Source organism: Lucilia cuprina, chromosome 4, assembly GCF_022045245.1.
Source record: "Lucilia cuprina isolate Lc7/37 chromosome 4, ASM2204524v1, whole genome shotgun sequence".
In the NCBI taxonomy this organism is placed as follows: Eukaryota; Metazoa; Arthropoda; class Insecta; order Diptera; family Calliphoridae; genus Lucilia; species Lucilia cuprina.
The window spans coordinates 74,352,497-74,368,942 of record NC_060952.1 but is presented as its reverse complement, the minus strand read 5'-3'; the positions used below and the strand labels follow the sequence as shown (position 1 = coordinate 74,368,942).

Here is a 16,446-nt window from a genome sequence, read left to right as displayed (position 1 = left end):
TCTTTAATAAATAGTATTGCAAAGATAGGAAAAAAATCGGACACTAGAGTCAGCTTGGTCTGCTTTTCAATAAATAATGTTGCAAAGATAGGGGAAGAAATAAGTAATTATATGTTTTCTATCGTCTCTGCAATTGTTCTCATCTCTAAACCTAGGTAAACAGATTCCTTGTCAATTATTTTATAGTCAACCTTGTTGAGAATTCTTTCGACTCTTTCGACTCGTTTGCGCTCTATGATCTACAACCACTGAAAACTTTGATTAACAGAATAACAGACAAACCCATTTACGCTTAACTCCGGGTAACCAGTCAAATTTGTTGGTAGCAAGCGAAGACAAAACAAGTAAGAGTTCTTTATTCGTCTATGCCTGAGGTTTCTTATACAAGTGATACCATTGCATTTACATTCCTTGTCAAGTTTTGTTCAGAGAAATCTCTGTTCATACTTCATTTACCACAGTGTGTTCTCTGTGGGTAAGGACAAAGCTGTTGCCGATTCAACAGATCCTACCTATCTGTTTTTGCATCTCGGCAGTTGAACAACGGGGCAGCAATGGATCGGTGGTGAGTCGCCACAGAAGCCCTCTCAGTAATTAAAAGAAACCACCATGAAATAAGGCCAATACAGTAGGTGTTCACATAAAGCACTACTTCTTGCAGAAGTATTTCTTATTACTTTCGATGTAAAAAAGCTTAAATTCCTTCAGCTCACTACACTCAGCTCTTCTTTTATATAAGAAGATATGCGAAATATTGGTCATAGACTCAGAAAAATATATATTCTGGGTCCTTATTTTAAATTTTCAGACAGTCTAGTTATAGCTGTTTCTGTCCGTCTGTCTGTCTGTTGAATGCTCGATTGAGCCCAAACGGAAAGAGCTAGAAGTAAGGTTTCGATTACCGGAAATCGCCAGTCTAAGAACAGGTGACATGGAAGGGCATATAAGTATATTCAAACTATTCGTAAATGGCCCATATATCCGCGTCTATGATTGTGGGTCACCAACATTGGTTGTGATACCTGATAGGAACAAATGGGCTGATCATTCATAGTGGCAGCATCAAGTATGGTTTACTGACGGGTCCAAACATACATATGGTAATACTAGAGCAGGCATTTGTGGTCGTAACATCCAGAAGGCAATCTTCATGGGAAAATATCCCTCGATCTTTCAGGCGGACATCTACGCCATCTTCATCTGTGCCAGAGAGTGTTTGAGGGGAAGGTTTAAGGGTCTGAGAATTTATATAACGTCTGAGCCAAGCTGCAATCAATTTCTTACTTTCGTATAAAGTTAGGTTGGGTATTGTGATGGACTGTGTGTCCTCATTGAACGTACTGGGTAAACACAACAAACTATCAATATGTTGAGTACGCGACCATGAAGGTCATTCTGGCAACAAATGGGCGGATTGCGCTTATCGACCATTTATTGGCCTTTAACCATTCTTTGGTATCTCACAAGGTTACGTGAGACAAAGATGCGTATCGTGGGTCAAATCGGAATTTGATCGCCACTAGAAAGCAACAACAGGGCTTAGACAGACTAAGCGCTTAATCACGATATCAAAAGGGAAATCCCAAAAGCTGTTATCGCTTAACAAAAGTAATCTCAGAATATTAACGCACACACTGTGGTCTCAGATATTATCAATTCATCATAGGAAACGCCATATCGAAGCTTTGCAGATTTTGTGGTTGTCAGGATGAAACCTCGGTTGTGCAACTATCCAACACTAAGAACTCATCGGGAAAAATATTAGGCCCTGCAACACTAGCCTCCAAGACTTTTTTCATTTTTATGGGCGAAAATCGAGTCGGAAAATCTGGTTGACAGTATTGAAAAATTCATATCATCGTAATTAAGAATCAAAGTGGAAAAATATATGCATACTATTTCTGAACGATGCTTATCGTAATGGTCTATCATATTTTTAATAAGGTGAATCATAAATTAGTGTCAATTTAGTGGAAACCTGTTTATTTTGATGCTGTATTGTTTTTTTATTATAAATAAGTAAATTAATTTTCTAAGAAATGGGAGTTCCCCATTGCTGATAAGATAAGATTTTATTTTGAAAAACAAGTAGGAAAGTATAGTTGGACATGGCCGACCATATAATACCCTACAACATTAGTATATTTTTAAAATTTTTATTTTTCATAAAGAAACTTCTATGTTGAATTTTACCTCAATTAGGTCAAATATGGGTCGATCCTCGGTAAGTTTGGGAAAAGAATATATTTTTAAATAAAAGTTAGTTTTGTTGAGTTTCATTACGATTCAAATGGTTACAAGTCAAATTTAGACTTTTAAGACATTTTTTAAAGGGGGCTTTGTATGGGTGCTAGGTTCAAATAAGGACCGATCATTACGAAAATTTGCAGTGACATTTATACTTATATAAAACTAATATATGCCAATTTTTAGAGAGATAATAGAATATTTGACGTAATTATGGAATAAAAAGTCCAAATCGGGAGTTACGGTTGTATAGGGGCTAGGTGAAATATTGGACCGATTTAGGCTTCGTCCCTGTGCCAAAAAACATGTTTGATCCAAATTTCATCAAATTATCTTGAAAATTGCGGCCTGTACCTTGCGCACAAGGTTTACCTGGACAGCCAGCCAGCCGGATAGACGGACGGATGGACGGACGGACGGACGGACGGACATGTCTTAATCGACTCAAAACATGATTCTGAATCGATCGGTATACTTTAAGGTGGGTATTGGACAAATATATTTTTGTGTTACAAACATCAGCACAAACGTATAATAACCTCCCCACTATAGTGGTGTAGGGTATAATAATAATTGAAACAACATTTAAGAAGAATGCGTTACCATTAAACGTTATTGCATAAAATCCCTGTTAAAAAAATCCCCTATAATTCCATTAACTTTTAGATACAATATCCAAAAGATACATTTTTAGGAGAAAAAGTGGCAACATAGATTTTTTCTTTCTCAAAGTAATTCTCAATTTAAAAATGTATTTATTTATGGGTACAACAATTTATTACAAAGAGTATTGCTAATACAAGTTATCGATTTAAGAGTATTTTATAAATTACTCTTCTCTTTAGTTTTATATATTAAATTGTAAATTGTATATTTAATAAGAGTACGATTTTTTTTTATAACTTAACAAGTAAATTTGAAACTCAATACGAAAAGAAAACATAATTTTAGTCTATACCGTTGCCTTTTAACGGTCGGACGAGTTTTAATCAGTGTACGAAAAAAAGTTCTTTCTTTACAAATAAAATTTGTTTAAATTTAAAATTTGCAAAAAAAAGTTAATGAATTTAAATTTCTAAATTTATTTTTTTAATAAAATTAAAAATGCAACAACGAGTTTTAGTTAAATATGCAATTTTTATAATTTCAATACAAATGGTGTTTAGTGGATCTTGTAAGTTTGATTTTTGGTTAATAGTGTTAGTCTATATATTTAAGGTTTAAATAATTGCAATTGACACGATTTTGTGTTTGTGTATAAAAGTACAAATTATTGTCTGCAGTCAGAGTTGGAAAATATTCATACTTTTTTTATTTACAATTCTTTTTAATCATTTATTATAATTAATTAATTTCTTGTGTTAATCGGTCATTTTTATTTAATTCGTCATAAGTGTATTTGCATACACTCCTGCTGCTGCTGTTAATAAAAGTTTTTATTAATGAAATTGTCATATGTGTAAAACCCCCAATTTCTCAGTGCCATTTAAGTAGAATTGACTTTTTTTTAAAGAATCTACATATACAATACATAAATAAGTAAAATGTATCAATATTGATTTTAATTATAAGATTTTAATCAAGTAAGATAATCTTAAAAATGTGAATTATTTTTTTAATTGTAAAGCTTTTCATTTGATTTTCAGAATATGTTAAAAATTTGTTGACAAAAAAAAAGATATTTTCATCAAAGAGGGGTTTTAAGAAGTTAGGTTGTTTACATGGTCCAACCCTTCAAAAATGTTGGTAGAGGAATAAACGTCTACATTAAAGTATATTAGTCTAGTCAATGTTCTTCATGTAAAATTTGAAGATTCTATCTCTAATAGGGTCTTAGATATACGAATTTTTCTACTTAATAATGTATGGGCTTCATACATACAGTAATTTGTGCAATATTTAAAGAATCTAGTTCTATTAGTTTTCCAGTTAAACGAAATTTCATATGGGAGGTACGAAGTACCCCATTCGAAGTCCGCCCGTTATACTCGAAATGTTGAGATGACTGTCAAAGGTCTTCAAGTAAAATTTAAAGATTCTAATAGTTTCTCAGATATACGAATTTTATATTTTATTCACATGGGGGATCTAAACGCCCCACTAGATGAAAGTCCGCTATTTTTCTTTAAAAATGTTCAGATGATTATTAAATTTGTTTTTAAAATGTAGTTCTATCAGATTCCCAGATAAACGAATTTTTGTATTTAATTAATATGGGAGGTGGTGTCGATTCCCTCATGGGTAGTCCGCCAAATTACATGAATGTTAAAGTTATTCGTGCAAAATTTTAAGATTCTAACTGTAATAGTTTCTCAGATATAGGAATTTTTCCTAATGTTAGTCCGTTTACTTTTTGCGGTTTGCGGTTGTATGTACCACAGAGTATGTGGAATATTTCATTAAATTATCTGGATTATTGCCAACTGTAGCATGCACACATGGTTTACATGAACACACAGACGGACGGACGGACAAAGCTAAATCTGATTCTGAACTGATTGTTATATCTTAAGGTATGACTAACATACTATAGTAGTGTAGAGTATAACAAGTAAGAAAGTATAGTCGAAAGAGAAAATATAGGTATGGGGTGTACTATGAACCATTTCTGAGAAAGTCTCGACAAGTATTTATAAGGGAATAGACGACGTTCAGTTATTTTCAAAACAAGAGTTTGTTAAGTGCTGAAGTCAATAGGGGTAGATCATTACGAAAGTATCTTTTATGTCTTGTCAAATGTAGTTGAGCTCCAGTGCGGTAGTATGAGGTCTAGATGAAACAAGAAATTATTTAAAATCAATACTTACGGTACTTCCTTATGTTAGGTTTACATAAGCCAATATGTTTGGTTTACATAAACATTCAAATAATTTTGGAAACGATTTACGTAGAGCGGCCTCCGGAAAACAGCTTAAAAATCAAAATTGTTTTTAAAATATAAGTAAAGGGATAAAGTTCAACATAAATGAGTTTTTATATAAAACAAAAGCTCTATTTATATTCATGGGTCCATAATTGCACTTGGAGATCCCCATTAGAAAATTTCTCTAACACTCAACTCAAAATAAAAGCACAGTAATGGAATCCGACATAAACAAGTATAGTTAGTGAAATAGTTAACCAATTAATGAGGATCGATCCTGAGAACTAATCCTAATGCTTTAAGCGATAAAATTTGCAACAAATATATCAAAATCTATCGGTCTATAAATGACTCAACCTCCATTATAACCCCTCTAACAGAAAACAAGTTTATAGTTGTAAAAATTTCAGAAAAGAGGGTTTCTTTTTAAAAATAATCACTTTAGTCGTTCCCACGACAATCGGTTCTTCGCACCGGACAGATTCGAAGTTCCACGAACAACGACCAAGGATTATCAATACAGGCATACCGAATTAACACGTGTCGCTGCTATAACAACATCACTTTATTGGATAGGGTATATGAAATTTGTATCATAAAGTATTTGTATCATGAGGTCGTTCCCGTCTGACTATAATTTCTTATATGTTTTAATTCAGAATTAATTAGGGCTATATCAGGTGATAAAATTAAATCCAAGGCCGTATTGGATTGTAAGAAAGCTTTAACTGAATACTCTCCCGAAGGTGATGTAAATATCAGATGGGTACCAGGCAACTCGGGAGTCAACGAAAGGACGAATGTAATAGCTTTAAAAGAAAGGGACCTCGAGGTAGTTAATCTGACAATTTCTTAACCATTCGACATAATAAAAGTTGAATTCAAAATATGGGTGAGAAAATCCTATAAGGCCTTGGAATAATGAAAGTGGGTAGAAACACAAAGATCCTATGGGGTGACCCTGATAAGAACAAGACGATAAATCTCCTGAAAATGAGCAAAATTGAATTGGCCGTGCGGATTCAGATGAGTGTAGAGCATGTAGAGAGAACAGTTTAACTATGAAGCACTTTCTTTGTCACTGTCAGATATTCGTCGAAGTTACATCTATATATATATTGGAAGTGATGTTATTCCGGAAATAACATGCTGGCTTACACTGATTGGAAGATTCTTAAGAATTACATCCAGGAAACTGAGTTTCTGAATATTGAAAAATAATGTGAACTGACCCGATACTGGCCTAGGTGTATTTCATCGGATTTGATGTTCTATACATCCTTTTATCAACTTACCTACCAAATTCTAAAGAGCTTAATTCATATTTGACTAAAGCCCTTATCAAAGTCGTAAACGTTAATGTTATACTTATTATGAAAAGTCAGTTGTGGAACTAGGCTTACGAAAAAAACAGTTTTTGTGGAGTTTCATAATTATTTTTAAGCTAGCAGAGAATTTTATATGTATGAGAATCAGTTTAAACTATTATTCCTAACGTTTAGATCCTATCGTGCTTTAAACATATTAATTGATAATACCCATCCCTGGAATTAAGGTTTAAATGTCAATGATAAGAGCACAAAGAAAGTTTTACTAAAAAACCTTAAGAGCATAAAGAGAGAGATGAAATAAAAAAATGTATATTTTATATACATAAATATAATTAATTAAATAAAAACATCTTTTGTTTTTGTATTATTTGTTTGTAAACAAAACGCTTGTTTAATTTTTTAAAATAAAAATACGTTTTAGATGTTTACGACAGTTAGCAGTAAAAGCAAAAAAACTTTTTTGTGTTAAACCCGTTTGCAAATATCTGCTGGTTTTGTGAAAAAATGTGTGGCTTAAATAAAGATCTGTTTGAACATCTGTAAATTTTTACACTTTAGTATTTATAAAGAAGTAAATATGTATGTAATAAAAATGGACTTTAAGTTTGTATTCTGTTTCTGTTACATGCTACACAAGTAAGTACATTGACCTTTTCTCTAACTTTGTCTATAAGGATCTTCTTTTTTTTTCTCTGTAAACGTGTATTCAAAAACCAGCAACTCATTTAACCAGTTTCTTATAATTTATAGATACATACTTAAAATAAAAATAATTCTTAGTTAATGTACATTTCTTCTAGTACAAACAACTTGTTTTTATACAAACCAAAAAAAAAAATTCATTGCAAATTTAATTAAGAGTATTAAATTTTTTAAGAGTTTAAGATTATTTCGTTTATTTATTAATTTTTGATAAACTTGAATTGTCTCCGGAAATTCTCAACTGATACTGCTAGCGACGAGGTTAAGGATTAGAATAATAAATACTATTTTGATAAGTTTTCTTTTAATTAATTAGTTTAAATTAATTATTATGTACCCAGCAGTTCGACAAAGTATCAATATGATCCACTAAAGTCTAAACGCTTGATTGATTCTAATTCGTCTTTCGTCATGGATGTACTCTTTGTTAATGAGAGTTAAAATAACTGTCACTTTAAGTCTGTCTCTTTGTAATGTATGGGGTGACGATTGTCTTCTTCGTGGGAAAAGCACATGTTAAAATAGCTAGTCATCTGGACAATTAGTATATACCCAGCAGTTCGACAAAGTATCAATATGATCCACTAAGTCTAAACGCTTGATTGATTCTAATTCGTCTTTCGTCATGAATGTACTCTTTGTTAATGAGAGTTAAAATAACTGTCACTTTAAGTCTGTCTCTTTGTAATGTATGGGGTGACAATTGTCTTCTTCGTGGGAAAAGCACATGTTAAAATAGCTAGTCATCTGGACAATTAGTATATACCCAGCAGTTCGACAAAGTATCAATATGATCCACTAAAGTCTAAACGCTTGATTGATTCTAATTCGTCTTTCGTCATGGATGTACTCTTTGTTAATGAGAGTTAAAATAACTGTCACTTTATATCTGTCTCTTTGTAATGTATGGGGTGACGATTGTCTTCTTCGTGGGAAAAGCACATGTTAAAATAGCTAGTCATCTGGACAATCGCTGGTTGGTTAAATAGGTAGTTCGGAAGTGTCCTACCAAACTGATGGGTCATTAAATCCTCTGTGTAAATCTTCTGTGTACGATATAAGCTTGACTTCTTTATGGACCGTGCTCTGTAGAATTAAATAGTTATTTTTTGTCGAAATTTTATATCCAACACCACTAGATAAGATGTATACTACATCTAATTCGAATCACCTAAGACACTATCAAGCCTGTTGTGCGCATCATTCTAGGAATGTTACTTCCGGAATAATATCACTTCCAAGATACTTAGATCTAACTTTAAGGAATGCCTGATATAGGCGAAAAAACGTTTCAGAGTTTCACAGTCATCCAGTGTGTTCACTCAGAAATCGTAACCGCAGACACGCTCGTTTTAATGAAATTTCTCGTCTTACTCTCATCAGGGTTACATTATTTCAAGAGACCTGTCTCACCCATATTTATAGCATACACCACTTTAGTGGGAGATTTGTGATGTTTGTAACGCACAATAATATTGGTCCTACCTTTAATTACACCAATCGGCTTTGTATCATTTTCTAAATCGATTTATCGTTCCATGTAAACCTTTGTAAAGATAATTCAATAAAATTTAGCATTCGATCTTCTATTGTATCCGTGACTCCTCCCGGGGGCATGTTACCTTGGCGAAGACCTCCGCCTTGGTGTTATTGCATTCCCGGGGTATATAGAGGGCCCAATACCTCCAATCTGACCGGGATTGAAAAATTGGTTGTCTCAGTCTACTGCTTGGCTTAGTCCTTGCATAGATTGCCAGAGGTCTGATCAGAGCACCGCATAATCTGGTACTACGGGTGGCCAGTTGCCCGCAGGACTATGTCCTGGCTGGTCAGTTGGTTGAGGTTCCTTCGGGATCCACGTAGTGGCTGTTGGTTGAACCCAAATTCGCGGGAAGAGAATAAGTGGCGGTTAAAAGACTGATGCATAATAATGGTCAATATTTCGGGATAAGGTTCGGTGCTGTTGCCGACAATCAACAGATACCCCACAGAGGAGTGACTGTGGGACTAAGCTTTGGAAATGAGTTGGTATCAATTGTATATGATAAAGAATGAATGTAGAGGTATACGGGCCTTACCCCACCCGTATACCTAAATGAATGTGTCGTATGTTTTTCTCTATGAATGTGTCGAATGAATGAGATGTGTGCTGGGTTGAATGATTATGAATGAAAGATATCATATACAAGAGATACCGATTAAGTTTCCTTCCTTGTCCAGATATGTTCAGAGTTTACTCTGTTCATATTCGACTTGCCACAGCGTGTCACTGTGAGTAAGAACGATGTCTACGGCTTATTGATGGATCGTGCTTCGGTCCACCGGTTACGTCTCTAGGTGCTGTTGCCGACTCAACAGAGCCATAGTAGTGTGGTTGTCTTACAACGTGACTACTTTGGCAAGAGATTAGATAGCTCGAGTACTCCAGCAAAGTACTTGCGCATGGTACCGGTCATAGCCAATGTGCAAAAATTGCCACCTGCGTCTTCATTGAAGACAAAGGGGCGATGGTAGACCGTTCTCAAGTCTACCCAGTGGATGAAAAAGACCACCGTGTGATAGGCCGACACGGCAGGTGCTCACGTTAAACTATCGACAGTCTGTATCCGTGACATTCCCCCCGGGGGCATGTTACCTTGGCGAGACCTCCGCCTTGGTGTTATTGCAATCCCGGGGTATAAAGAGGGCCCAATACCTCCAATCTGACCGAGATTGAAAAATTGGTGTTCTCAGTCTACTGCTTGGCTTAGTCCTTGCATAGATTGCCAGAGGTCAGACCAGAGCACCGCATAATCTGGTACTACGGGTGGCCAGTTGCCCGCAGGACGTTGTCCTGGCTGGTCAGTTGGTTGAGGTTCCTTCGGGATCCACGTAGTGGCTGTTAGTTGAACCCAAATTCGCGGGGAGAGTATAAGTGGCGGTTAAAAGACTGATGCATGATAATGGTCAATATTTCGGGATAAGTTCGGTACTGTTGCCGAAAACAACAGATACCCCACAGAGGAGTGACTGTGGGACTAAACGTTGGAAATGGGTTGGAGTCAATTGTATATGATACGGAGTGAATGTAGAGGTATGCAGGCCTCACCCACCCGTATATCTAAATGAGTGTGTCGTATGTTTTTCTCTTATGAATGTGTCGAATAAATGAGATGTGTGCTGGGTTGAATGATGATGGATGAAAGGTATCATATACAAGTGATACCAATTAATTTTTCCTTCCTTGTCCAGATATGTTCAGAGTATACTCTGTTCATATCAGACTTACCACAGCGTGTCACTCAAACAATGTCGACGGCTTATTGATGGATCGTGCTTCGGTCCACCGGTTACGTCTCTAGGTGCTGTTTCCGAATCAACAGAGCCATAGTAGTGTGGTTTTCTTTCAACGTTACTACATTGACAAGAGATTAGATAGCTCGAGTACTCCAGCATGGACCGGTCATAGCCAATGTGCAAAAATTGCCACTTGAGTTCTTCATTGAAGACAAAGGGGCGATGGTAGACCGTTCTCAAGTCTACCCTGTGGATGAAAAAGACCACCGTGAGATAAGGCCGACACGGCAGGTGCTCACGTTAAAACTCTCGACAGTCTGTGTCCGTGACATCCCCCCGGGGAACATGTTACCTTGGTGAAGCCTCCACCTTGCTGTTATTGCAATCCCGGGGTATAAAGAGGTGGCCAATATCTCCAATCTGACCGCGATTGAAAAATTGGTTACAGTCTACTGTTTGGCTTAGTCCTTGCACAGATTGCAAATTCGCGGGGAGAGTAAGTGGCGGTTAAAAGACCGATGCATGATAATAGTCAATATTTCGGGATAAGTTCGGTACTGTTGCCGAAAACAACAGATACCCCACAGAGGAGTTACTATGGGACTAAGCTTTGGAAATGAGTTGGTGTTAATTAGATATGGTACGGGACAGGTACTTACGTAAAGCACTCGACATTCATGTCTCCGTGACAAAGCATATTAAATATTGTAGAAATAGGCCCAGTGTTCTTTAAAATTTCCTGCGAAATTTTAAAATTTTTGCTTTAATAGTTATCCAGATAAACAAATATTTTGTCTTATATATTAATATTGACAAAAAAATTGTTTAAATAAAAATTAAGGAGATTTTTATTATTATATTCATATAGGTGAATCTAATTTATCCGTTAACTTATTATCCAAATGTGAAATTTAAAGATATTAACTCTAATACATAGTTCTCAGATATACAAATTTGTGTGTTTAGTTTATATGAGAGGATACTAACCTCTTCCCCCCAATAATAATCCGTCCATTATAGCTTAAATGTTCAGATACATGTATGTCAAAATCCTTCGTATATAATATATTGTTTTTTCTTTCTACCTTGCAGTTGCAGGATGTCCTTTATATTCATGGCAATGTAACAATGGTCAGTGCATTAAATCCGATGAACTATGTGATGGCAACTATGATTGTGAGGATAAATCGGATGAGACCGTTGAAGAGTGTTTACTCAGACCATGTCCAAGTTATGCCTTTCAGTGTGCTTATGGTGCCTGTATAACAGGAAACTTCAAGTGTAATGGTGTTGTCAATTGTGTGGATGGCTCGGATGAGACAAGGTTCCTGTGTAATTCAAAAGTAAACTATGAAAAGGAATTACAAGGAAGCTGTGTGTAAGTTTATATTTAAATAAAAAATCTAAATTAAAGGATAAATCAAATAAAATTTTTAACACAAATATTTAATTGAATATAGGTTTCCCACTAGCATGGAATGTCAATCGGGTGAATGTATTAGCAACGATAAGTTATGTGATGGTCATGAAGATTGTCTAGATGGTAGCGATGAGATAGTTCAAGTATGTAGTTTTCTTAAATGTCCCGAGTATTCTTTCCGTTGTGGTTACGGGGCCTGTGTACCCGGTTTGTCAGCTTGTAATGGCATTAAAGATTGTAGAGATGGTTCCGATGAAATTGCCAGTATTTGTTCAAATATTACCATTACTATGCCCACAACTGTTAGACCTGAACCAGAAGTCACTACAAGCACTACTACAACTACTACAACGACAACAATATCAACATCAACTACCATATATCCAGACACCACTCCAAAGCCCACAATTTCAGAAAACTATTGTTCATCTTCCATTATTACACGTGGCATTTCATCATTAGCTACTTGTTATTACGACAATAAACCAGTAAGTTGTAAAGATCATTTACGAGTCGGTACCGTAGCCAATATTACGTGTGCTCCCGGCTATATTGAAAAACAAATGAAGAAAAGTGTCACTTCAATTAAATGTGACACTGACGGTGAATGGACTCGTTCCAAAACAAAATGTATGCCAGATTGTGGTACCCTAACCGATGACCAGAAAGACAAAGTGACAAAACCTTGGGATGTAACTATATTAAGGCGAGACTATGTACCCATTTATGATCCTATATGCAGTGGAGTTATTGTTTCACCTAAAATCGTATTGACTGGTATGACGAAGATTTCATATTTTCATGAAATTTATATTAATTATATATTTATTTTTCAGCTGCTAATTGCCTCCGTATTCGCAATAGTGATTATAATACAGATCATGTTTACTATAGTTTGGTACAAGGTTTCTACAATCAGTCTTATGCTGAGGGATATCATACTTCAAACGCCGATATTCACAATATTTCCAGTATAAGTATGTAAGTAAATATGTGATATATTTGTAACACTCTCTATTATAGTTCCAGATCAACGTTTAAGTTTTATATAGCTTTAGAATCAATATCAATTTGATTTCGAATCGCAAATAGCTGCTCTGTCTCCCTCTCTATTTAACTTGTGTTTAAACTGCAAGGTTGGATTAGGTAAAAATCTAATTGATTGGATTCGGTAACAAGTTTTTGGTGAACCATTCGCAACGGTAGAAGCCAACAGTCGAAAACTGGTCATTTAATCTACTACTGGGTTACTTCCCCGCAGTTCGATGAGACAGTCCCGATTCGAAAATCCCAAATAGCTATTTAACTAACCACTAAGAGCTACCTATATCCACTGACTGAAACAAAGTCTATTCACTATCGTTTACAGAGAGTACAGAAGTGACAAACACGAATTTAATCCAACCAGTTGGTTAAAAGTGCATCACAGTCCTGCTTTGATTCTTTGTCGAACCGCATATTTGCAAGTTGAAGTAATTACATTCAATGCCTGTCTATCCGTTTGTATATCCCCAAGGGTCATATTTTCTTGATGATATATTCCCTCTTGATGTATTGCAATTCCTGCGTATAGAAGTGCTACCAAAACCTCTAGTATACTGAGACTATAAACTGGTTATGATTAAATGTGTCCCCGGCCTATTTCTGGAATGATTTGACATGTGGTCGAACTAGAACGCCAAATAATCTGGTAATACAGGTTGAAAGTTGAGTGCAGAACTTTGTCCTGGCTGGTCAGTTGGTTAGAGTTCCTTCTTGATCTAGGTAGTGGCTGTGGTTTAATACCCAATATCGAGAGGAGAGAATGATGGAATTGGTAAACGATTGGGAAAGAATCCTCCATCTGACAGGAGACTAGTACTGTTCTAGTATAACACTTACTTCAGGAAATTCATATTAGTACATGCTACGCGGCTTATGTTTGGACATGCCAATCAACTTGTCTTGACAATAACTGGTTCAATTGACTTTGAAAATCTTATCTGATTCGACCGGCACTTTTCCGCCTGTCGGAGTAGTATTATTGCTACCTGTGATTCCTCAACGTGATCACTGGGCCAGATATTAGATAGCCCAAGTTTTTGTATTAAGACCTGCAAAGACACTCGAGCGCGTGGATCTTAGGGTCAATTATAGACCGATTTCCTTAAAAATTTGTAGAACGATTTTGATTCATACAGGCCCTTTTATGACTGGTAGTGTCAACTATAGACCGATCCAAGTAAAATTTTGTAAACCGATTTTGGTTCAAATCATTTTCATGTCAAAATTAATATCGGTACTCGTATTTTTAAGAAAGTAATATGTAATAATTGGCATGACCAATTTAGGTCTTATGTCCGTCATACATAAGACCATTTGTATTAGGCTATGTGAAATAGTTGACATTTTTTCCATTTTCAACACAATTTCTGATTAATAGAGAATATATTGGGAAAATTTAATATCTCTATCTCATTTTTTGTGAACAACAGACGGACGGACGGACATAACTATATCGTCTTATAATCTTACAAGGTCCCAGAATATATATACTTTATGGGATCTATGAAGAATATTTCGATGTGTTACACACAGAATGCCTAAATTAATATACCTACCCGCCATCTTTTTTTGATGGTGGGTACAAAAAGGGACTTCATCTTATAGAGATGCAGAGTATAACAGTTTCTTAGATATGATGTCTCGAAAACGATAAAAAAACAAGTCACCGCTAGGCTTATATACCTTAATCCTGTGCTGATGTGTTTAAGGCACATCATATAAATTATACCGATCGTCTTAGAACCACTTCCTGAGTCAATATGGCCGTCTGTCCGGCTGGATGTCCATGTAAACCTAGTGCGTAAGGTACAGGCTGCAATTTTTAATACATTTTCATGAAATTTGGACCAAATGTGTTTGTATATCTTACACCACTATAGTGGGGAGGGTATTATGCGTTTGTGCTGATGTTTGTAACACCCAAAATACCAGAACCACCTTAAAGTATACCAATCGGCTCAGAATTCGCTTTCATAAAGATAATTTGATGAAATTTGGTGCATATTCTTTTTTTTGGTTTAAGGACGAACGATATTGAAAATGGTTGAAATCGGTCCATTATTTCGCCTAGCCCTCTTACAACTGTACCCCCCGAATCGGGCCTTTAGGCTCACAATTACGTTAAATGTTCTATTATGTCAATAAAAATCAGCAAAACTTAGTTTTATAGAACGATTAATGACTCTACTGATTTTTACACTAATCAGGCCTCATTGGAACCTAGCCCCCATACAAACTCCCCTACAGAAAATGTCTTGAAAGTCAAAATTGACGTATAATTACTAATAAAACTTTGAAGTAGACGTAAATTCCTCTGCCCTCTTGTAAAATGTTTCGCCACAAAAGTAAAAATCAAATGCCATATTTTTTCTAAATAATCCCCATATTTATCCATTATTTCATCTTGTCCCTATAAAACCGCACCTCCCGATTTGGGCTTTTTATGCTATATTCGGTTATACTCATAACTTAAATGTTTCTAACGATTTTAATAAAGAAAAGTATATATTCTCTCTCTTTCTATTTTAGTAAAAACATGCACCGAACACAAGATTTGGCCGTTCTAGTTGTGGTAAATTATTTCCAATTTTCGCACAACTTAAAACCCATTTGTTTGCCCACAGCTCAGAGTAATATATTTCCCTTCTACAGTGATAATAAATTGAATATCGGTCGTCCTGTTATACGTGACACTTCACGCATCTATTTGGAGTATTTAATTGCCAGCCTAGAGACTAAGAGCAATGGTCGGAATGCCTTGACCTATGTCAATGTTTTTAATTATATACCATTTATTAATCGTGAAATTAAGAAATATGATTATCTACTTTAAGTAAAAGTCCCAGAGAGTGAAAAAATGCATTCACACTCTGTTAAGAATTAAATTTTTAATATTTAAGACATTTATTTAAGTAACTTTTTTTTGTTCATTGTGAATTATTTTTTTATTTCTTTTTCTTTAAGGTTTTTTTATATAATAAGTTTAAATTTAATACTATTAATTTATAACTTACATAAAAAATATATTTATATATTTATATTTATATATGTATTGTATTTGTATTTTGAAATAATGTGTGATTTTTGTGTGAATGTGTGTGTATGTGAATGTGTTTTCATGATTAAAATGAAATTTTACATAAAAATTACACAATTTCAATTATTTTATTAATCAATTCAATTGAAAATTTAATAAAAAAGAATTTACATTAAAAATTTTGTTGTTTTATTTGTTTTGTTAATATACAAGTGCTTATTTTGTTTTTATTTTATTATTTATAGTTTAATTTAATTAAATTTATAATTATTTTATTAATTTTTTTGAAGATTTTCTTCTTTGTTTTTTTGTTGTTGTTTTTGTGTTCTATAGGTAATACAAATACTTAAAATTTTTTATTTTTCTAAGAAAACTACATTTAATTTATGTTTTTCTTTTTAAGTTTAGTTTATAATCTTTCGGTAAAATTATTGTTAAATACAACAATAAGTTTTTGTTTCAGTTTTTGCTTTTTCTTTCTCTAAATATTTTTATTTATTTAAAGTTTTTTTTGCTTTTATTTAGT

General features: G+C 34.5%; 1 protein-coding gene across 1 annotated transcript; it reads left to right on the top strand.

The window, feature by feature from the left end:
- The first annotated feature begins 3,193 nt into the window (after positions 1 to 3,193).
- LOC111689241 (modular serine protease-like) lies at positions 3,194 to 15,865 on the top strand. The gene is made up of 5 exons (XM_023451714.2): positions 3,194 to 3,421; positions 11,512 to 11,797; positions 11,880 to 12,616; positions 12,676 to 12,820; positions 15,413 to 15,865. The coding sequence occupies exons 1-5, from the start codon at positions 3,352 to 3,354 to the stop codon at positions 15,714 to 15,716; spliced, it is 1,542 nt and encodes a 513-aa protein (XP_023307482.2). The 5' UTR covers positions 3,194 to 3,351; the 3' UTR covers positions 15,717 to 15,865.
- The last annotated feature ends 581 nt before the right edge of the window (positions 15,866 to 16,446 follow it).